The 23,489-nt window shown below is 41.2% G+C and overlaps 1 protein-coding gene across 1 annotated transcript; it reads left to right on the top strand.

Moving 5' to 3' along the window:
* The first annotated feature begins 2,670 nt into the window (after nucleotides 1-2,670).
* Nucleotides 2,671-22,645, top strand: LOC143278013 (cytochrome P450 1A1-like). Its single transcript, XM_076583025.1, has 8 exons — nucleotides 2,671-2,789; nucleotides 3,320-3,484; nucleotides 10,664-10,868; nucleotides 13,596-13,802; nucleotides 15,399-15,525; nucleotides 20,188-20,450; nucleotides 20,982-21,106; nucleotides 22,435-22,645. Exons 1-8 carry the CDS (start codon nucleotides 2,671-2,673, stop codon nucleotides 22,643-22,645), a joined length of 1,422 nt encoding a protein of 473 aa, XP_076439140.1.
* Nucleotides 22,646-23,489: the final 844 nt, after the last annotated feature.

Below are 23,489 nucleotides of genomic sequence, written 5' to 3'. Positions count from 1 at the left end.
GGGCCTAGGTCTGCTGGGTGTCTTGAGCCATCCCTTGCAGTGACGGGCCTAGGTCTGCTGGGTGTCTTGAGCCATCCCTTGCAGTGACATTGCACATGCTGCAAACTCGTGGTCTCTGAAAACATCTGGTAAACTGGTCAGATACCAATGGATCAAAACCTCATTGAGGCGTTGTTCATTGTGGCTGCTTTCATGTAAGCTTCTGCAAAAAGTGCAGAAACATTCCGTGGAACAGTTCTTCTGCCAGAATTGGTGCGCATCCATCTTTGACAGCCCTGGTAACAGAACTCTTCAAAGCCGTGAAGAATGCCACATACATGCCTTGCACTCGGTGTGTTGAGTGGGGGGTTCAGTTCTTCTTGATATAGCCTCTTTGCATATATGATTTACTGATCTACCGGGAATATGTCTTTTCTTCGTTAGTTTCATCCCTAGGCATATATCGTCTGCATACTATACCCGCTCACATAAGTTGACAAAGACTGTGTGAAAGATTGCAAGTCAAGATATTTAAAAGCAGGCTATTGGTGCTATTTCTGATTCTTGTGAGATTCTCATGCCAAGTGATCTGGATTTACAGTAAGTATATTTCCCGTCTTTGTCTGGATTATTCTATTGCTTAAAAAGCTATTGTTTAGTGAAACATGCAACCTGATTAATTGATGGATTTTATCTTATAGAGTAGATGGGATTGCCATACTTAATCATATGCTTTTTTTAATGTCAAAGATAGAGTGGCGAGCACATTTTTTTCTTAGAACAAATTAAAGTTTTATATGAGTTGTAATATTAACTAGATAATTTACTGCTCTTCTCTAAAGCCTGCTTGATCTATTAGATTTTTTTCCACAGTAATGAAGGACCCTGCAAAGCACTAAATCTTCCATTAACTTTCCAGCATAGGAAGTGAAAGCCATTAGCCTTTAATTACTTTTTATCAGTCTTTGGATTGTCTTTTTTGAAAAAAAAAGGAAAAGCCATCGATTGTTTCCATGAAGACGGCAAATTTCCGTTTGACTAATAATATTGAATATTATTGTGTAGAAATCTGAGGAACTTTTCAGGTAAATTTTCTAACATCTCATTTCATATGGCATCTGAAAGGATGTTTTCAGATTTGGTCCAGTTTGCTTTTTTCTGTTATGATTATAGTTTGGAATCGTATCCCTTACAAAGTCTAATGACACTGTTTTATCTTTTATAATAATGACAGCTGGTGAATGGTCACTGGCTATATAGTATCCTTGATAGTATCCCACTCGTAGTCTGACGCAATTACACAGGAAATGAGAGATGAGTTTATGGCTGATGCTGTGTGTTATCTACTACACGACCATCATTCAGAAGATGTAAAGACAAATCCCATACATTTTTAACAAAGCAGTTGTTTACAGTTTGTTCCAGAATGGGGAGTGTGCATCAATACCACCGGCTAATAACCATTTTTTCATTCTGTTCCAGTATGGTTCATAACCATTCTGTGTGTGTGTGTGTGTGTGTGTGTGTGTGCAAGGGGTGCGGGATGACATGAGTAAAATAAAAATTTATTGTACCCTGGGTTTGTACAATGCGCTACGATACCAAATTCCACTGGCATGTTGCCATCTCGTCAGACAGAACTATATTTTTGACTCACTTGTGTAAACAAAGTGAGTCTATGTTTTAACCCGGTGTTCGGTTGTCTCTCTCTCTCTCTGTGTGTGTGTGTGTGTGTGTGTGTCTGTGTGTCCGTGGTAAACTTTAAAATTGACATTTTCTCTGCAAATACTTTGTCAGTTGACACCAAATTAGGCATAAAACAGGAATAATTCAGTTCTTTCCAGTCACCTTGTTTAAAACAATATTGCACCTCTGGGATGGGCACAAAAAAAAAGAAGAAAAAAAAAGAAGCCTGATTATATGCAAACTGCATTTACGGTTATATTTATATTTTTTGTATTCTCTAAACTTGGCACTTTGGTCTGATATTCTGACCCAACAACAAGAGCAGTCATTATTATCATTTTTTTTTGTTCAAACAGGAACTTCTTTTGCTCAGCATGGAAGTTTTATTTATTTTGCAAACGTTTTGGTGCAGATAGCAAAAAGGGGAAATTACTCTGTAATTAATGATAAGGGATTTAATTTGCTTTAAACTGATCTTTCTCATCTTAAACATTACATTTTGAAATTATACTCAATACATAAAAAGCTTGGATTTTTTAAAAAGTGTATCACAAGTGAGTCTTGAAGGCCTTGCCTCTCTTGTTTTTCTTGTTTTTATTGCTGTGTTATAGTTTTCGATAGCTTGCATTAGAGAGCAATTAAATGCATGGGTCACACGGAATTCTGAGCATGATGTTGTACAAACTCATCAAATGAAACGAAAGAGCGTACCTTTCTTTCTGCAATGTCCACACTATTTTGTGATGCCTGCGGGCTTAAAAGAAGTCCTAGCACTCAGATATGGTGCAGCGTATTCGGATTTGTCCGAACGCAGTGACGCCTCCTTTGAGAAACTGAGACTGAAACTCAGTGTCTGTGCTCCACAGGCTGTCCTGTCCAGTCATGATCATCGCTGTTTCCCTCCTCCTCCTCTCCGCCGTCTTCGGGCTTTTCTTCGTCATCAAAAACCGATCTTCGCGGCGTCCGTTTCCGCCCGGCCCCAGGGGGCTGAGCGCTACACGAGCCATGCTACGTGCCGCCGAGAGCGGAACTCTTCATCTGGAGGCAGAGAAGTGGGCTGCACAGTATGGCGACATCGTCATGTGCTCGACGCCCAATCAGAAAATTGTGTTTCTGAACTCCAGGTGAGTCGAGAGTGAGTGAGTGTGTGTGTGTGTCCGTCTGTCTTGAATTGGCTAGTATGTTCCTGGCTAAATCTATTCGCCCTCGTAAATATATAATCTATCTTGAATTGGCTGGCATGTTCCTTGCTTGTCTATTCACCCTCATTGATAAAAAATCTATCTTGAATTTTATTGAGGAACATCTAACTAGCTTATCTCTTCGCTCTCGTATATAACGAATCTGTCTTGATGATTTTATTGACCAGCATGTTCCTGGCTTATCTAATTGCCCTCATAAATAACAAGCCTATCTTGAATTTATTAGCATGCTCCTGGCTTCTTTATTCACCCTCATGAATGAAGAATCTGTCTTGAATTCACTAGCGAGTTCCTTGCTTATCTCTCACCCTCGTAAAAAAGAAAAAAAAAGTTCCTTTCTTATTATTAGCCTCGTAGATAGATAAAGAGTTTATCTTGACTAGCATGTTCCTTGCTTTTCAGTTTCCCCGGTAAACAAAGTGTATAGAATTTTGACTTGACTTATTCTGTAGTCGTGCAATTCGCGAGGCGTTTACGGCCAGAGAGCTGGAACAGGTCATCAACGACCGGCCCCAGTTGTTCACCAGCACGGTCATCACGAATCATGACATTGTCATGGCATCGCCCAGTGACGCCAACTGGAGCAAACTCAGGAAGCTCTTCCACTCCTCCATACGGTATGTTGCTTTTGGTGTTGAGACACACGCACCTACCTACACACACTCATGCACACATGTGCGCACACGCGTACACTAACACACACACACACATACGCGCGCGCGCACATACACACGAACACACGCACTAACACGCACACACACACACACACACACACACATATACACAAGGCTCAAATGGTTTGATGACCTAAAGAACTTGATGATGTCGCCAAGTGGAAAACACACTTCCTCCTTTCCCTGCACACATTCACGCTTTTCACCACATTATCCTGCACTTCACAAGGAATACAATACCCCCCCCCCCTCCTCTCTCTCTCTCACTCTCTCTCTCTCTCTCTCTCTCTCTCTCTCTCTCTCTCAGAGTGATGGCCTCAAGGTAACGCGTCCGCCTAGGAAGCCAGAGAATCTGAGCGCGCTGGTTCGAATCACGGCTCAGCCGCCGATATTTTCTTCCCCTCCACTAGACCTTGAGTGGTGATCTTGGCGCTATTCATTCGGATGAGACGATAAACCGAAGTTCCGGGTGCAGCATGCACTTAGCGCACGTAAAAGAACCCACGGCAGCAAAAGGGTTGTTTCTGGCAAAATTCTGAAGGAAAATCCACTTCAATAGGAAAAACAAATAAAACTGCACGCAGGAAAAAATACAAAAAAATGGGTGGCTCTGTAGTATAGCGACGCGCTCTCCTTGGGGAGAGTAGCCCGAATTTCACCCAGAGAAATCTGTTGTGGTAAAAAGAAATACAAATACAAATAATATATATATATATATATATATATATATATATATATATATATATATATGTGTGTGTGTGTGTGTGTATGTGCACAATCTTAGAGATCTCCTGCTGAGGATCGTATTTATGTAAATCGAAGCCACGTAAAAGCATAGGCCTAATTTCTGTTGCAAACAATTTGAAGACAAGCAATGCAGTAACCTTTCCAAGTGTCATGGTTTTTTATATTTCAAGAATTCCAGCTTTTGCTTTGCTTGTATGTTTATTCAGAGAGAAAGAGAATGAAAGTTGAGTGCTGAGCCAAATTCCTAGGTAATTGTAAACCTTAACAATTTTTGTCACCGTAGCTTTGTAAAACCATCTTTCTCTACCACTACTGTACCCACTCGTTAATAAATAGGGGAAACAGTAGTGGGCTGGTCATTTCCCCATGTCCGAGTCCTTTTTGACAAAAAAAGAAAATCTGACAGTCCCAACCCGTCACCACGTTCTGACTCGGTATTTTACCGTTTGGTACATGCTTTAAATTGCATAGAACATTCTCCCACTTAAGCCATGCTTCAAAAGTACAGGCAAAAGTCGTTTCTGTCGAATGCTTTCTTGAAGTCAATGAAGGCAACATAAAGTTGCTTGTTTTGTGCCAAGTATTTCTGATTGACTGCACAGAGTGTAAAGATGTGATGTATTGTAGAGTGATCCTTCCTGAAACCCACTTGTTCTTCTGATATACTTCCATTTTCTTCAGTCCATGTGGCAAGACACTTGTTAAGAATATAACTACATACAAACATTTAAAAGGGAAATCCCACGATAGGTATTTGGGTCGACTGTTTTTACCTTTCTTGTAAATTGGTTGAATAATTGCTTCTGACCAAGATTCTTGGTATTGCCCATCACTAAAAGCTTGGTCAAATAAACGTACTAGAAAAGGTGCTAAACTATTTGCAGAGTAGATAAATACTTAAGGAATTAAAGTATCAGGGCCACCAGCTTCATCTGTCTGATTATCTCTGTTCAACTGCAAATTGATATAGTCATCATAATCACATCCATCGCAGATAATTTCTTTTTTCTGATCCATGGTAGTCATGGCATCAAATACTGTAGCAGAGTACTTTAGCCATTCTTCCTTTGAGATATTTCCATTAATACTTTTCCTTGATGATATCAACTTTATGGTTATCCAAACCGATTTTGAATCATCGATACTATCAATTATCTTATTTTTCATGTCATTTTCATACATAGTGGATTTTGATTTCAGCAACTGATTATACTCATGTCGCTTTAAAAGGAAAATTATGCACACACACAACAACAACAACAACCACACACACACACACACACACGAACGCACGAATTAACAAACACACGTGATTCGTTCGCACCCCCCCGCCCCCCACTTCCCCTCCACATCCGCCCCCCCTCGCCCCCCCCCCCCCCCCCCACACACACACAGAGTAACTGTGCCTGAAGAAACTGAAGACAAGGAAGAAACAGGGGAGGGAGGCTATCTTGTGAAGAGGTAGGTTTTAAGGCCAGACTTGATCCGAAGCCGATTGTGGAGAGCGAAATGGAGTGTAGAGGTGAAGGCAGCCACAAAGATAGGAAGGGGCAGATTTGTGAATACATTTATAACATAGAGTGCTGATATTGTACTTCATTCTGTGTGAGAGAGGGAGCCAATGGAGATGTTGCAAAAGAGGAGTGGTGTGCTCAGATCTTTTCTTTCTGAGGACGAGTCGAGTAGCAGAGTTTTGTATGCGCTGAAAGGACTGAATGGATGAAGTAGGCAAACCAGACAATAGAGAATTACAGTAGTCAAGGCCAGAGAGAATGAGAGAAACGACAAGTCTATATGATGCGTTGGTGGACAGATTTTTGCGAATGGAACTGATGCGTCGCAACTGACAGAAGCAGGATTGACATGTCTGACTGATAAATTTTTGCACAGACAGTGTGTTGTCAAGGACAACGCCGAGATTTTTGACTGAGCTGGAAAGTGGGATGGATGTACTGCCAAGTTTGATTTTGTGAGTATGGCTGCCTACCTGGCAGGGTAAATAAACAAAACGTTTACATACGTAAAAATTTTACATGTCTGTCTGAGTGTGTGTGTGTGCATGCCTGAAATCTGTCTGAATGACACAGGAAACGAATGATGAGCGCCCAATTGCAGCCGTCAGTTGGCTCTACCCAGGTAGGCAGCCTGTTGTGGAAATGACTCTGTGTTTGTAAAGTGCTTTGAGCTTGGTCTTTGACCGAGGACAGGCGCTATATAAATATCCATGTAAGCCCACGATTTCTCGCAATCCTGATTCAACTCTCTACATAAATGTGATAGAAAAAAGATGTTTCAAAATGCTTTATCCTGACGTAAGAAGCGTGAAAACTGGACCAAATAGTTTTGATGTTTGTTGTGATGCAACCTTTTCTGTCACATTTATTTAGAATGTTCTTCATTTCATGCTTGTTTATTTGTTCATCTGTTTGTGTCAGCATCCTTTTGTATGTAAGATTGCACTGAAAATAGATTATTGGTCTCATAGAAGACACTTGGAACATGAAAGTATCTTAAAAAAAAAAAATAAAAAAAAGAGAGAGAGAGAGAGAAAGAAAAGAACAAATCAACCAACCAAGAAAAACACAAAAGGAAACACACACACACACACACACACACACACACACACACACACACACACACACACACACACACTCATACACTTAAACTTTTTTAAACCAGTACTCATCACCTTCACAGTCTATTGTTGATATCTTCGCCAACGCCACTGTCATGATCATGATTGTCATTGTCATCGTCCCCAGTTTCTAGTTTCTTTTTCTCTCTGTCATTTCCCCCTTAGATTTGCGTTGGGAAAAGACGAGAACCCAACTCTGATGAGAAAGGAAATATTTTTGATCAAAATAAGGGGTGGAAGCAGATATAAATGCATATAGGAGTGGAGTGATGGCCTAGAGGTAACACATCCGCCTAGGAAGCGAGAGAATCTGAGCGCGCTGGTTCGAATCACGGCTCAGCCGCCAATATTTTCTCCCCCTCCACTAGACCTTGAGAGGTGGTCTGGATGCTAGTCATTCGGATGAGACGATAAACCCGTGTGCAGCATGCACTTAGCGCACGTAAAAGAACCAACGGCAACAAAAGGGTTGTTCCTGGCAAAATTCTGTAGAAAAATCCACGTTGATAGCAAAAACAAATAAAACTGCTCGCAGGAAAAAAAATACAAAAAATGGGTGGCGCTGTAGTATAGCGACGTGCTCTCCCAGGGGAGAGCAGCCCGAATTTCACACAGAGAAATCTGTTGTGATAAAAAGAAATAAATACAAATGCAAATACATATAAAGTTTGTGGTGAATTCATGTGCAAGAGATTTGTACTTTTTACCTAGGGGAAAAAACAAAGGTAATGTTGTGTCACGTGATAAACAATCGTACAGATGTGTGTATAAAAGTTCTGGTGAAGACTCACAGAGCGAGCGGCTTGTCAGAAGAAAGGTGGAGAAATAGGCCGAGGCGTGAGGTGACGGGACAGAGATTTGATAATGATGACTTAGTGTCATTTTTATGCTGCCAGAGCCTAAACTTAAAGCCATTTAGGCAGTAACTGACCTGCATGCTATTTAAAGAAGGATAATTATATACATGAACTAAATATAAGATTGCCTGGCAATGAAAATAAGAAAAATACAAAAGATCCGATACTGAAACATACATGTTAGTTCCTGTTAGTTCCTAAGTACACTGCATAAAACAAGTCACAATATGATACAAGATCACTTACGCTAGATTTGCCACAAATAATCCAAACAGGGGCACTGCATAAAAACCTGTACCCAAGACAAAAGTGGGCAGGGATAAGTAAACCAAAATATGATTATTAAAAACAATTACAAAGAGATTACGATGTTAATTACAGGAGCAAAAATATCCTGTATGTGCACAGCCCAGTGCAGTAAATAAAATGTCTTTGTGAAAAAAAAGGCATCGGAGCCTGAGTAAAGTGGATGAAATTTGACCCATTATATAAAACATTACGATAAGACTAAATGAACAGAGATTGAAGTGAGAGAAAAAGGGAAGAAGGAAAGAAGACAGAGGACCAGAGATATCTCCTCGCAGAATGTCCATAAAGACATTTTCCAGCCTGACAGCACCAGAAGATCCAGAAGACCGACCGGGTGTGAGATTCTACAGACCTGTGCGAAAAGGACATTCCAGACAACCCGATTCTAGGAGCCGGGCCAGCTACAGTCGGTAGGAGTGACTGTCGGGGCGGAAGTGTGTTGTGAGTGTGTGAATGGAAACCTGGCCAGGTAAGAGAGCAGATTATCCTGGGATTAGGATTATGATTTAGATGTTTTATGCCTTTGATATTCCATTTTGTGTGAAGATTTTGATTTGACTTGTGTGAATTGATAATTATTTCTGAGCAGTATATAAAGTGTATAAATGTATACTGTGTCCTCGGCTATGTAAAAGAGAAATGAATGCGCAGTGTAGTGATTATTTGACTCCATAGATACGTGCTTGATTGAGAATCGAACCTAACCTGTGAGCTAACCCTGACAACAACAAATTCATTTAAACAAAACTAAATATACATTTTACCCCAACCTAGACATAGTTCTGCTTTTGAAGGCTTGCACGCTGAGAAGTTTGTCCACTCCTATTATTCAACGCTTTTTCAACAGTTGAAATGCCAGGGGTGCCTGAGGGTAATTACGAACGGGCATGTCTAATTGCGAACGATGGGTATGGGTAAAAGTGGACGAGTAAAACAGAAGCAGGTCTTGAACTCATGAACTCATTCGACATAACATGAATTAACATCACGCCAGACTGTTGTATCGTTAGTTTTGATCACCCATGCATACACACACACAAACACACATTTAACCCCCCCGCCTCCCAAACACACACACACACACACCACACATGAACACACCCTTTTGAGACTGCTTTTTCATTTTTTACTTATATCATTGTTAATCAGTTAGTTAGTTAGTTAGTTAGTTATATATTTATGTATTTATTTATTTCATTTTATTTGTATGCTTATAGTTGACTTCATCAAGTTTTTGCGCCTTATGCATTAGTAGTAGTAGTTCTTTTTTATGTATTTATTTATTTTATTTTTATTATTTTTTTCTCAAGGCCTGACTAAGCGCGTTGGGTTACGCTGCTGGTCAGGCAACTGCTTGGCAGATGTGGTGTAGCGTATATGGATTTGTCCGAACGCAGTGACGTCTCCTTGAGCTACTGGAACTGAAACTCAGTAACTGTGCAGCATTTTTCGCAAATAGACTCGCGTCAAAATATTTCATATGGTCAAATTGCAAACGACATTATTTGGGAGATTCGAGTCAAAACTGATGTTCTGATCTGTCACCAGCATGCTTTTTTAAATTCTCCCAGCTCTGGTAATGCACATCCAACATGTCCAATCAAATCAGCTAGTTTAAACTATGGCAAAGTCCATTTTAAGACCTTAAGAGCACGTTTGTGAACTTGGTCGGGAAGGGTGTGCGATGGGAAGAAAGAGCGCGGAAATTGCTGATGTTTGACTGGTTCTTGAAGATGGATATTCATAAATGTATCTTAACGAGGTCGAAGCAGACATTAAATTGTGAAATGTGTGTGGTGATAACACTTCGAAGTAGGGCGGTACAGGAACCGTTCGCAATAATTACACGCTGTTCGCAGTTAGGCCTACCTACCCTACCACTGGTATGTGATCAGAACACCAGTCTTTCATGACACTGCACAGAAATCCACTTTCAAAACTTTCAAAACGCCTTAATTAAGTAGTTAATCAAGCTTGAAAGATTTTGTTTTTCAGGACCATTAAAAAAAGTAATAAATTTTTTTTTAAAAGCTATCGACTTGATGAGATAAAGTCTTCTCCCCACCCCCCCACGCCCCATACCCCATCCCCCGAGAGGTTGACTGATTGACAATTTATTGACATTAGCTTCTTTTGCTGTTATGCCAAGGGGGTGTAAATTCTGATAATGAAATTAATTGAAAAACAACAACAACAACAACAACAAAACAAAAACAAAACAAAACAAACAAACAAAAACAAACAAACAAAACAAAAAAAGCAAAAACAAATAAAAAAACAAACACAAAAAAACAAAAAACAAACAAACAAACAAACAAACAAAAAAAACCAAAAAAAACGTCGAAAAGAAAATAATGAACAGAAAAACATCCACACTGTGTCTGTGGTAGAAACACAAGAACATTGCGTTAAAAATAAAGAGAGAATCAAAACAATCAAGGGAAACAAAAATAGGTCCAGCAAACAACCTCAAAGGTTAGAACAAAGCTCTGCCCAGCCAGAGAGAGACAGAGACAGAGAGAGTGTTAACTGGTTACCTGACGGATGGACGCTGCTGTCTTCATCCCTTTTCAGATTCTACGGAGACGGTGTGGAGAAGATCCAGTCCATGATGCACATAGAGTTACGGCGCCTGACCGAGCGCGTGCTGGCCATGGACACTGTGACATCAGCGCGGACATCAAGCAAGGGTGGAGAGGGAGGAGGAGGAGGGGAGGAGAGGGAGGTGAACATGTCCGATCTGCTGTCCGACTCCTTGATGTGTGTGCTCGGGATGCTGGTGAGTGATGTTGAGGATGAGAATCAGAGAGTGTGTACAGCCGACTTTCGTGGTGGACTTTTTGTCGCTCGCAGAGCCAGAAGTAGATCATAAAAAAAAGAAGAAAAAGAAAAGAAAAAAAAGAAGAAGAAATTATGACTGCATGCGCAGCCCACCACTGTAACTAGGTTCTGTGAGTGTACATTGCTTTTGTTCATACAACTTTTCGACAGAGTTTGAAAATGGATGAGTTCGGATTCGTAATGGCAGATACATGACAAGAAACTGGCTCAAAGAAAACATAGGAGACTAAAGTAAATAAAGGGTGTGATTATAAAAGCAAATATAGCTTCTAAACGTGCAAAAATAGTCACCGAAAATGTTCAAAACCCTTCCGTCAGAACAGCGATTTCCACGACGAAATTTTAGCCTTTCGGTGACCCGGAAAAAAAGGAAGTGGAGACGCGCATGCGCGCGGGGTTCTTGCTAAAAATAGTCAGGTAACCCCGACGAAAATTCGACGAAAGCGGGCCTGCACACCCTCCCTAACTATCACAGTGATGCCATATGCTCTCCTCTGCTACTGGTAACCATGTAACATGATCATAACCATCATAGTGATCATCGGCTACTGGTAAACATGTAACATGATCATAATCATCATACTGATCAACTACTACTAGTAAACATGTAACATGATCATAATCATCATACCGATCAACTACTACTGGTAAACATGTAACATGATCATAATCATAATACTGATCAACTACTACTGGTAACCATGTAACATGATCACAATCATCATACTGATCATCGGCTACTGGTAACCATGTAACATGATCATAATCATCATAGTGATCATCGGCTACTGTTAAATATGTAACATGATCATAATCATCATACTGATCACCTACTACCGGAAAACATGTAACATGATCATAATCATCATAGTGATCATCGGCTACTGGTAAATATGTAACATGATCACAATCATCATACTGATCACCTACTACCGGAAAACATGTAACATGATCATAATCATTATAGTGATTATCGGCTACTGGTTAACATGTAACATGATCATAATCATCATAGTGATCATCGGCTACTGGTAACCATGTAACATGATCGTAACCGTCATACTGATCATCGGCTACTGGTAACCATGTAACATGATCATAATCATTATAGTGATTATCGGCTACTGGTTAACATGTAACATGATCATAATCATCATACTGATCATCGGCTTCTGGTAACCATGTAACATGATCATAATCATCATACTGATCACCTACTACTGGTAAACATGTAACATGATCATAATCATATCATCATCGGCTAATGGTAAGCATGTAACATGGTTATAATTATCATAGTGATCATCTGCTACGACTGGGAGGAACGTGGCAGAGTGGTCAAGACGCTTTTCTGCCGAGACAGTGTCTGTGAGGGTCTGGGGCCCGAACCATGCTCTGGCCTCCCCCCCCCCCCTACACCCCCCCTCCTCCCCACCATATTTGACTGGAAAATCAAACACAGCGTCTGGTCAATCGGTGCTAAGTGAATACTCCTTCTTCTTCTTCTCATTGTTATAATCATGACGGGCGCAATAGTCGAGTGGTTAAAGCGTTGGACTTTCGATCTGAGGGTCCCGGGTTCAAATCTCGGTAGCAGCGCCTGGTGGGTAAAGGGTGGAGATTTTTTCCGATCTCCCAGGTCAACCTATGTGCAGACCTGTTAGTGCCTGAACCCCATTCGTGTGTGTACACACGCAGAAGATCAAATATGCACGTTAAAGATCATGTGAGCCATGTCACCGTTCGGTGGGTTATGGAAACAAGAACATACCTAGCATGCACACTCCCGAAAACGAAGTATGGCTGCCTAAATAGCGGGGTTAATGAACAAAAGAGCCATACGCATAAACATGTTATATGTCTGTATGAGTGTGTATGTGTGTGTGTAACTGGAACTTGATTGAATGACTCAGGAAATGAATGACGAGCGCCGAAATGACAGCTGTCAGTTGGCTCTACCAAGATAAGCAGCCCGTTGCGCAGATGCCTCCCGTATTTGTAAACACTTAGAGCTAGTCCCCGACTGAGGATAGACGCTCTATAAGTATCCACATCATCATCATCATCATCATCATTATACTGCTACTACTATCATTATTTTCATTATCATCATCATCATCATCATTCTTCTTAACATTATTCTTACTACCTCTACTACTATTACTGCTACCACCACCATCACTACCACCACCACCACCACCACCATTATCACTGCTACTACTTCTGCTGCAACTACTAATACTACTATCATCATTATCACTACTACTACTACTACGACTACTTCTGCTACTACTACTGTCATTGTTATTATTAATATCATCATTATTATTGCTATCATCATCATCATAATCATCTTCATTATCATTCTTACAATACTATTATTATTATTATTATTATTATTATTATTATTATTATTATTATCATTATTATTATTATAACTATCATCATCATCATTTTTATAATTATAATTCTTACAATATTACTACTACTGTTACTATCAATATCATTAAAAATTATCCTCAACATCATCCTTATCTCTTTCGCGCAGCTGACCAGGGGATCGCCCCGACTATTATCATTATTATTATTACTATTATTATCGTTATCATCATTATTATCATTATCCTCCTCCTCCTCATCTCTCTTCCTCATCTCTCGCGTGCAGATCACCGGCAAGTGCCCCGACCCAGACGTAGTTCGCGTCATGCAGCGGTTCGACCATGACTTTAACGCCCTGAGTAGCCCCAACACTCTGAGCACTCTGGCTACCTTCCCTTTCATGCGCTATCTGCCCGGCTTTTACCGGAACGTCTGCAATGCCGCCTTGCGAAGTCGGGAGGAGCTCCTGCACGCGCTCTTCACCAAAACCAAGGTTCGGGGATGGTGGGTGTGTGGGGGTGGGGTGGGGGTGGGGTGGGGTGGAGGTGGTGAGGGGTTTGGGGGGGCGGGGGGGGGGCGTCGGGAGGTGTGTGGTTCGTCCGTCTGTTCTGTAATGCCCGCTGTGTTTTCTTGTATCAAAATTATATGATTTAGTTTCGTTTGTTTCGCTCTCTGTCTATCTGTCAGTCTCTGTTGCTCTGTCTGTCTCTCTGTTCAGGACATTATTGTGTTGTGCAACGTTTTTCATTATGTTCTTTGCATTCTTAGGTAATTTCGTATATTTTGCTCTGGTGATTTCACTTGCAGTAGCAGCAGCAGCAGTAGTATTAGTAGTATCCAAGACTACCATCACAATGAGCTGGGCCATAAATGATCATCAGTGCATGAAACAAGAAAGGCAAGGCCTTCAAGACTCACTTGTGAAACACACTTCAAGAAAAAAAAATGATAAAAAAGTTATAAAAGATAGTTTGTGTTGAAATGTGTTCTCTATTCGTTATACTAGTTATATAAAACTTCGTGTAAAAAAAAAAGAGATAAAAAAACCCCAGAAAAAGGTTTTGTACCCTAGGCGAACGCAGGTTCAACGTTAAAAAATTATCATTTCAGCATGTTCTTTTTGTGGAATAACTTGACAATGGTAATCGAAGTGTTAACGCCGTTTAAATCGTGTTATTTTGGTATATCGGGCATTTAAGAATTTCTTTCAAGTCCGAGGTAAAGGAGACGTTCCCATCACCTCAGTCACATTGCAATATGTGTCCGGTTTTTTGTTTGTTTGTTTGTTTGCATGTTTTGTTGTTGTTGTTTAAAAATTTATTTATTTATTTATTTGTTTTATAGATCTGCAGATATCCGTGTTTGACAACTTCTCTTCACACTCACTGCGAAACTCCGACAGTCCATTCAATTCCTCTTTTCTGTTCGTTCTACTTTATTCAGTATCCACCTGAAAACATTCACATGCAGTGAACACGTTGATAATTATTAAGGAAATTCTTTTAATTCGGTGATAAAAGGACGTTGCCATAAGCGTCAGGCTTTGCAACATGTTTTGTCAAGATCTGCACAGGCCAATGTAGACAAAGTTGACCTTAACTCTGTAACGGTCGATTCGGTTTTTCTTTTATGTTCATTCTCGTTAATTTAGTGTCCACGTTAGAATATTCATATTCAGTAAACACGTCAATAATGTAGTTAGTGTCACTGTATGTGTTCTGTCCAGAATTTGTAATTCTTTGCTTTTAACTGCGAACAAGAAAAACGAGGCCATGGCGTCTTCTTACCAGGTATTGCCTTCGTTTGGGCAGCTGCAAAGGGGTAACAGTGTTTTCATAATCCGGAACGAGCATCACTGAAATAAACCGTCAATGAATCGGATATATGATAAATTCGGGAAACGTACAACCAGTTATCGATATGACCCTGAACACACACACACACACACACACACACACACACACACACACACACACACCAAAACACCGGGTTATAACATAGACTCACTTTGTTTACACAAGTGAGTCAATAAAATATTGTTCTTTTCCGGGTTTTTTTTGTGTGTGTTGTTGTTTGTTTGTTTGTTAAGGCTACGAGAGTCCCTGGGAAGCCCCGAGGCATAGTGGATACTCTGCTAGACGAACAGACCAAGCCAGGAGCTGACTGGCTTACCGACAGCCACATCCATGGCGTCATTATGGACACCATCATCGCAGGTATGACGTCAGATCTGTTTGTTTGTCTGATCGTTTATCTTTTTGTTTAACATTTATTTGATCATTAAATTTTTATTTTCAACGCGCAAATAAAAAAGGTAGGTGCCCATGTATCGCGGGACACCAGTGGTGTTAGGCGATATATGTTCGCAAAATGTTAAATTGAAACTGAACGCAGCCATTCTTGTTACATGAAGTTGAATTGCTCCTTATTCATATAATGTGAATATGTTCACTGGTTAAAAAAAAAAAACTACTAAAAAACAAACAAACAAACAAACAAAAAAAACCCGTGATTTTTTGTGAGTTCACGAGTTATTCTCGTGGCTGTTTTCGTTCAACATGGATAGTCTGATTCTGAGCCCAGAACAGTCGACATCGGACTTGTTCTCGCGCTAGGAATGGAAGGAGAGAGGGAGACAAGTCTTTGAACAAAAGAGGACAATGAAGGAGAAAAAGAAGTAAAAGAAGAGAAGAAGACTGAGAAGACCAATGAAGACCGAGAAGAAGACGGAGACGAAGAATATGGAGAAAAGAAAGAAGGCGAGGAAGAAGACGATGGAGAAGTAGGATGAGAAGACAGAGAAGAGGAAGACAGAGAAGAAGACGATGATGGAGAAGACTAAGAAGAAGCAGGAGAGAGAGAGAGAGAGAGAGAGAGAGAGAGAGAGAGAGAAGCGGGAAGGACAGAAAGAAGAGTAAGAATTATTTTTTGTTGGAAATGGGTACCAGAACTGTTTTTTTGTGTGTGTATGTGCATTAATAAATTTTGTTAATGGATGTGTGTAAAAAGCCAGATATTTTAATTGAGTTAAAAGTTAATTGTCACTGCAGTGGACTGTTGTTTGTTATGAATGAGATGGAGTAGATGTGGGTGCGAACGGAGGCGCGCCAGAGAGGATAATTGGTGAGAACTGAAAGAACATGTGGTACACATGTGGTACGTGACAGTAGGTCTTTTTAATTTTGTTGTTGACAAAATAGACAAGAGTATTTATGTTTTAATAATTATAATAATGATATTTATATAGCGCTGACTCTTGTGCAGAGACAAATCAAAGCGCGTTCGCACCAGTCATTCACACGCATGCATAACTCTAAAACTGTAGAAACAAAAGACAAGGAAGAGGCAGGCAAGGGAGGCTATTTTGGGAAGAGGTGGATTTTAAGGCCAAACTTGAAAGAGCTGAGTGTGGAGACTTGACGAAGCGAAAGAGGAAGTTCATTCCAATTGCAAGGTCCAGAGACAGAGAAAGAACGGCGGCCAACAGTCGAGTGTTTGAATCAGGGTATGCGTAAACAGAGTGGATCCGAAGCCGATCGTAGTGAGCGAGATGGAGTGTAGAGGTGAAAGCAGCCGCAGAGATAGGAAGGGGCAGTTTTGTGAATACATCTATAACATAAAGTGCTGATCTTGTACTTTATTCTGTGTGAGACAGGGAGGCAGTGGAGATGTTGCAAAAGAGGAGTGATGTGCTCAGATCTTTTCTTTCTGAGGACGAGTCCGGCAGCAGAGTTATCTGTCTTTTCTTTTTTTCGTTGAATATTCATTTACTTTTTTCCCCTCAAAGCCTGACAAAGCGCGTTGGGTGACGCTGCTGGTCATGCAGGCATCTGCTTAGCATATGTGGTGTCGCGCCCCTGCCCCCTTGGGACGAGACCTACCTTCTCACACTGAATGAATCAGGAACTTGGAAAGTTAAATAAAGTTTTATTCCCCAACAAATAATCAAATCAATCGATCAAATCAAAAACACTTTATTAATCCACATGGAAATTAAGTTGTGCAATTACAGGCTCGTTGTAAACACTGGCATAAAATCATCACGCGCAACATAAGAAGAGATTAAAACTAGTCAAATAAGAATTCCCAATAGCTGACAATAGACTAACCAACCCCCCCCCCCCCTCCGCACACACACATACTCATGTTAGGACAATAGGGTATTGCACAACAATATTTACAAAAGAAAACATCCAACAAAAAAAACGGGTATATATTACTCAAAAAGACATGCGCGCACGCACGCACGCACGCACACACACACACATACACACACACACGCACGCACACACACACACACACACACACACACACACACACACACACACACACACACACACACACACACACGTTAAGACCGTAAGGTATTGTACAACAATACATTAATAAAAACATCAAGGGAATAATTGCAAATACAAACAAACGACAATAAAGAAAACCCCCAAACAAAAATATACTGTTACAAACTGTGGCATACAACACTCATGCCATCAAAGCACACACACGCACGCGCGCGCGCGCGCGCGCACACACACACACACACACACACACACATACACACACACACACACACACACACACACACACACACACACACACACACACACACACACACACACACACACACACACACACACACACACAAGTACGCATGTTCACACTCACGCAACTTGAATCCTGAGTGATGACATGATGAAAGTGGATGATGGATGTCCATTCTGTCCTCCCTCCGAAGCTGGAACCTGAGGGAAAGAAGGGGAGGGTACAACAACAAACTTAATCTTGACCTGTCCCACCTACCCCTGACCGCAAACGGTGAGCGGCACTGTTGAAGGGGCTGGCGGAAAAGCTGGATTCAAGATTGAAGATGGTTTATTCAGTCAAGGCCATAGCCCCATATGAACAGGAGGCAACAACAAAATTTTGTTTTGTATGTGTCATTGTAATTGTTAATGCAAACAGTGCAGAATATTCCATAACAAGCTCCAATAAAACTAGGATATAAGTGTCTCTCTTAAATGAAATGCTTTAGAGAGAAACAAAGCAAAACTACATATAGTGTTTTCGTCCACCGATGACATCAGTAAACACAGTCGAAACGTACACGGATATGCATAATATTTTTTTAGGAATGAGCTGGATTCGTAGGTCATTAAGGACAGGGCATTTCAAAACAAAATGGACTTCATCCTCTCTGGATTCCCCGCACAAAGGACACATTAAATCAGAATGATGAATGGATTTATAACGATATCTATGTATGCATGAAAAGCTGGAGTGATGAAGTTCCACACAAGATGATGAACGACGATGACAGCGACGAGGGAAGACGATGAGAAGATGGATGAAAGGGTGATGTTCGGGAAGGGTCAAGGGACGCAGCTGGGCTGGAAAAAAGGGAAACAAGGGAAAAGGAACGAAAGGGAATAGCTGGGTCGTAGTGTCCTCGCCCAACACTCGGCTTATATGACAGATTGACATAAGTTTACATTTGGGCCAACAGCAAAGTGAGAGCTGTATTATCAATGGTTTCTCCAGTCAATGGGAAACCATTTACAGCTCAGTCTTTTGTGAAGGACTATGACTCTCAAACTAGGAGTCAAAATTGCACTGGCTCTTAGTGCTGCAGCCTTGTGGGCTAGTTGGCCTTTGGGAACCATCCCAAAGCCGACTGTCCTAAAACCCTCTTGGCCGAGAGAGTGGGGATATACTTGGGCAAGACACTCTCCACTATTATCATATTCTAGCCCAAACAGTCGGAACAGCAGTTGCCTCCTCTGCTGTTGTGATGGTCATTGTCGGACACGACTGACTATCATATATATATATGTATCTCTCTCTCTCTCTCTCTCTCTCTCTCTCTATATATATATATATATATATAAGTGTCCGCGCCCAACTTAGGACGCCGTTGCAATCTGGCGAAGAGACGCTGGCCCGTTTGGCGTCCCAGCGGACTCAGGCGGGAAAGGGAAATACCAAGAACAGGAACAGGAATAGGCATGGAACAACTTGTTCCCCAGGTGGACTTCGTTAGTCAGGAAACCCGACTTCAACAAACACAGGTGTTAAAACAAAACTGGGCAACACAGAGTTACTGCCACACCCAGAACATGCACATGGATGTTACTTTTGAGAACTCTACCGCGCGTCTGCCTTCCAAAAACCAGTTTTAAAAATTTCAGCTGCTGCTGCCCTGAGTACAGCTTAATGGAGGAAAAACAAAAAACAAAAAAACCAACAACACCAGCACGTGAAAACCTAAGAAATGACACTATATGAAACTAAAGCACAAAACAACAGGCGTTCGAAGTTTATACATGATAAAAATCCATCCACACATAGGCACACGGAATAGGAAAAAGATCAAAAGGTCAAAAATGTAATCCTTCTCGCGACATGTGATGTAGCATATATGAATTTGTCCGAACACAGTGACGCCTCCTTGAGCTACCGATAGTGATATTGATAAAGTGGGGGCTATTTACAAAGTATGGTATCAGACAAATAATGATGACGATAACAATCCGAAATCCCACCTTCGCTGACAAACTTACTCCCATAAAATGACTGATTGACAAAAAGCATAAATAAATAATGGAGCAGATTCATTTGGTGATTTAACAGATAATTGATAATGATCATGATAATAGTAACGATTATCGTAATAATAAACAGAAGAATGATGATGATGATGATGATGATACTACAACTACTAGTAACGATAATGACGATACTACTACTACTACTGAGAAGAAGAAGAAGAAGAAGAAGAAACTGAAGGAGGAGAAGAAGAAGAAGATTAAAAAAACAAACAAAAAAGAAACACAATAAAACAAACAACAACGAAAATCGTACGTATGTGCCTTGTTCTCCAGCCTACCTGACGTCCAGGGAAACCCTGCTGGATCTCTTCCTCTACCTCCAGCACCACCCAGACGTCATGCGCCGCATCCAGGCGGAGGTGGACCAAGTCATAGGGGAGAGAATGCCTCAGATAGAAGACCGGAATGCTCTCCCTTACACAGAAGCCGTTCTTCTGGAGACGTTACGTCTCAGTTCCTTCTTACCGTTTGGGGGGGCGCACGAGTGTCGCCGTGACGCCATTTTGCAGAACTACCGCCTCCCTGGAGGAAGCATTGTGAGTTGAAAGTGAGAGTGTGGGTGAGTGACGTAGCGTGGCTCCCTAAATGGCTGCGGTGGGAGAGTGAGGGCTGCCCATGGCAGCATTGTTCAGGTGCTGGGCCAGTTTGGTTCGGTGTTCACCGGTGATCAGGAGTTCAAGGCCCCTGTTTTCAGTATGGTGTTGTGTGTTTGGGAAAGGACACTTTACTCTGATTTTCCTCAGTCCACCTGGACATCTTGTTGTTGTTGTTGCTGTTGTTGCTGTTGTTTTCTTTTTCTTCTACTTCTTCCTCTTTTCCGTCAACTCTGTGTGAAGCCGCACAGATGAATTGTTTACCAGATTCCTCTTTGGTCGTCAGTCAGCCAACCAGTCTGCAGATTGATCAATCAGTCAATCAATCAATCAATCAATCAATCAATCAATCAATCAATCACCCAGCCAGCCAGCCAACCAACCAATTGATCAACAAAACAATCCATCAAACAGTCCCACCTATCAGCCAACCAACCAGTCAATCAAGTAATCAACCACTCACTTCCATTGCAGGTTTTCGCAAACTACTGGGTAGCTCACCGCGACCCCGAAGTTTTCGAGGATCCTCAGCACTTCCGGCCCGAACGTTTTCTTGACGACAAAGGCCACGTCATTTCCGCCGCGCATCCCACACGACAGTAAAAAGGGTGGAGGGGCCGGGGTTCATTGTGTGTGTGTGTGTGTGTGTGTGTGTGTGTGTGTGTGTGTGTGCGCGCGCGCGCGCGCACGCGCGCGCTAGTGCGTGCATGTGTATGTGTGTGTGTGTGTGTGTGTGTGTGTGTGTATGTGTGTGTGTGTGTGTGTGTGTGTGTGTGTTTTGTTGTAGTTGCTTTTATTTATTTATTTTCTTTTATCAATCTTTATTTTTCCTTATTCGTATTTTCGTTTTTCATAACTAGAAAACATTGTTTCCCATTATGTTGTTCTTTTTGTTGTATTTCGAGTTTTCCTTTGTTTTTGTTTTTAGTGTTCTATTGCCCATTCTTCTATGCTTTTTCTAATTGTTTTTTGCATTTGTCTTACGCCTTCCTCTCTCCCGTGGGGATGCCGGGGGTCTTTCAGTATAAATAGCACTCCCGTCTTCTGGAAATTCTGTGCTAGAAATTTCCTCTTTTCTATCTCTCTCTTTGTTTGTCTTTTTTCATCCTTTACTGCCTTCCCAGTCCATTCCCCTTTCTTTCTTTCAAGCAAGCCTTGACACTTTAAAAAAATCTTTTCTGCAGTCTATGATGTACTATCTGAGTTGTTATGCTCTGGCGATTGGGTAGTGAGATTTAAACACTGGGATGGGGACTAGTTGCATGTCCATTCTGCAGTGTTATTTACCTATATGACCCTTTTTTATGAAGTTTTGTTTGCTTTGAAGTTTTGTGTGTGTTTTTTCCCTTTTTTACGATTTTCTTTTGAAATCAGGGGATGATAAATTAAGGGGAATGGCTGGCGTCTTCAGCACAGCCTAATCTTATTTGCCATAAATAGCTAAATGGTTGGGATTATGTGTCATGAATTCTGTTTATCTTTTAGGGTTTTTTTTTTGTTTTGCGTGTGCCTTTTTTATGAATTTTTTGTTTGCTCTGGCGATTGGGTAGTGATATTTAAACTGGGATGGGCACTAGTTACATGTCCATTCTGGTGTGTTACTTACCTATATGGCCTTTTTATGATTTTTTTCCCTCACTCTCCTTCCTACTATTGTTTCTAATATCATCATCTTAGATGGACATACTATAAATAAATAATAATTTTTGCGTGTGCATGTATGTTATAGTTTTGTGTTGATACGGTTGAGCATTTGTATGGCTTGACAGACCTCATATGGCCGTGTGCAGTGGGCTGGACTATGAGCAACAATTAGCAAAACAATTAGCGTCTTCCACACTCTCCTTCCTACTATTGTTTCTCTCTCTCACGATGTTTTCCTAGAAACCATGCCGGAACCACAATCATTTCTCTCTCTCTGTTGCAGTCTGCTCTCGTTTGGGGTCGGCAAGCGGAGTTGCCCGGGGGAGACTTTCGCCCGGTCCCGCGTGTTTCTGTACGTCACCACGCTGTTGCAGCAGTTTGACATCCTCCCTCCCGTGAAGCACCCGCTTCTTCCGCTGCGGAGAGACTCATGGGAAAGTGGCCTTGTGCTTCAGTTGAAACCCTACCACTGCGTGCTTCGACGCCGCCATTGACAATGGAAACTAAGGATTGTGACAAAATGTTCCAATGTCTTTGGAACGTTGGTGCACTGAAATCTCTTTGTTTAATCTTTTTTGTGTTTTGTTTTTGTTTGTTTCTTCCTTTTATTCATTTGCGCTTTTATAGCTTTATACCTTCTATCTATCGGGAAAGGGCTGGGTTGTAAAAAACAAAAAAAAGAAAGAAAAAAAGAGAGATAAAAACAACCACACAAGAAACAACTGCATGTTACTTGCTTAGCTATTACCCTTCGATAATAAAAAAAAAAAGGTCTTGTCTTGTTTCTCTTTGCTTCAACATCTTTACACACAATGATTATAATTATATTACACGGATACCCTCTCTAGACATTATCACACACCATGCTTCCTCTATTTCGTACCTCGCTAATAATGCTACATGTATGTTATCACACTTTCACATGTAAGGTTTTTATTTGTTTTATTCATTTGTTTAATATTTCTTTACCAGTGTAAACAGAGCGACACAGTCATAGTGGAAGAATCTATTCACTAGCACAGACAGATTGCTGACCTACTAAACCATATTTCTTCTTCTTCTTCTTCCTCGTTCGCCTCCCATTAGACAAACAGCCCGGTGTCCTCGATGAAGGCTGCCGTCCGTCGCAGCTCCTCCAAGGTGCCGTACAGTTTGGTTTCCACTGCTGTCAGTGTTGGCCAGTACTTCCTCCTGGATGCTGCATGAGTACTACAGTTTTTAAGGATGTGGTCAGTTATCATTGGTCCCTCACCACAAGGGCACTCTCCACTCTGTCCAATGCCACATTTTGTGTGCATGTGGTGGAGCAGGCGGTTGTGTCCAGTCCTCAGGCGAAAG

Source organism: Babylonia areolata, chromosome 35 (genome assembly GCF_041734735.1).
Source record: "Babylonia areolata isolate BAREFJ2019XMU chromosome 35, ASM4173473v1, whole genome shotgun sequence".
NCBI lineage: Eukaryota > Metazoa > Mollusca > Gastropoda > Neogastropoda > Buccinidae > Babylonia > Babylonia areolata.
This window is presented reverse-complemented; position numbering and strand designations above follow the sequence as displayed.

Bases quoted from the DNA above. Each gene is read 5' to 3' on its own strand.
- LOC143278013 (XM_076583025.1), top strand. From the start codon at position 2,671: ATGCTACGTGCCGCCGAGAGCGGAACTCTTCATCTGGAGGCAGAGAAG. The intron at 10,869-13,595 runs GTGAGTGATGTT...TCTCGCGTGCAG, and splicing joins TGTGTGTGCTCGGGATGCTG to ATCACCGGCAAGTGCCCCGA. The intron at 20,451-20,981 runs GTGAGTTGAAAG...CTTCCATTGCAG, and splicing joins GCCTCCCTGGAGGAAGCATT to GTTTTCGCAAACTACTGGGT.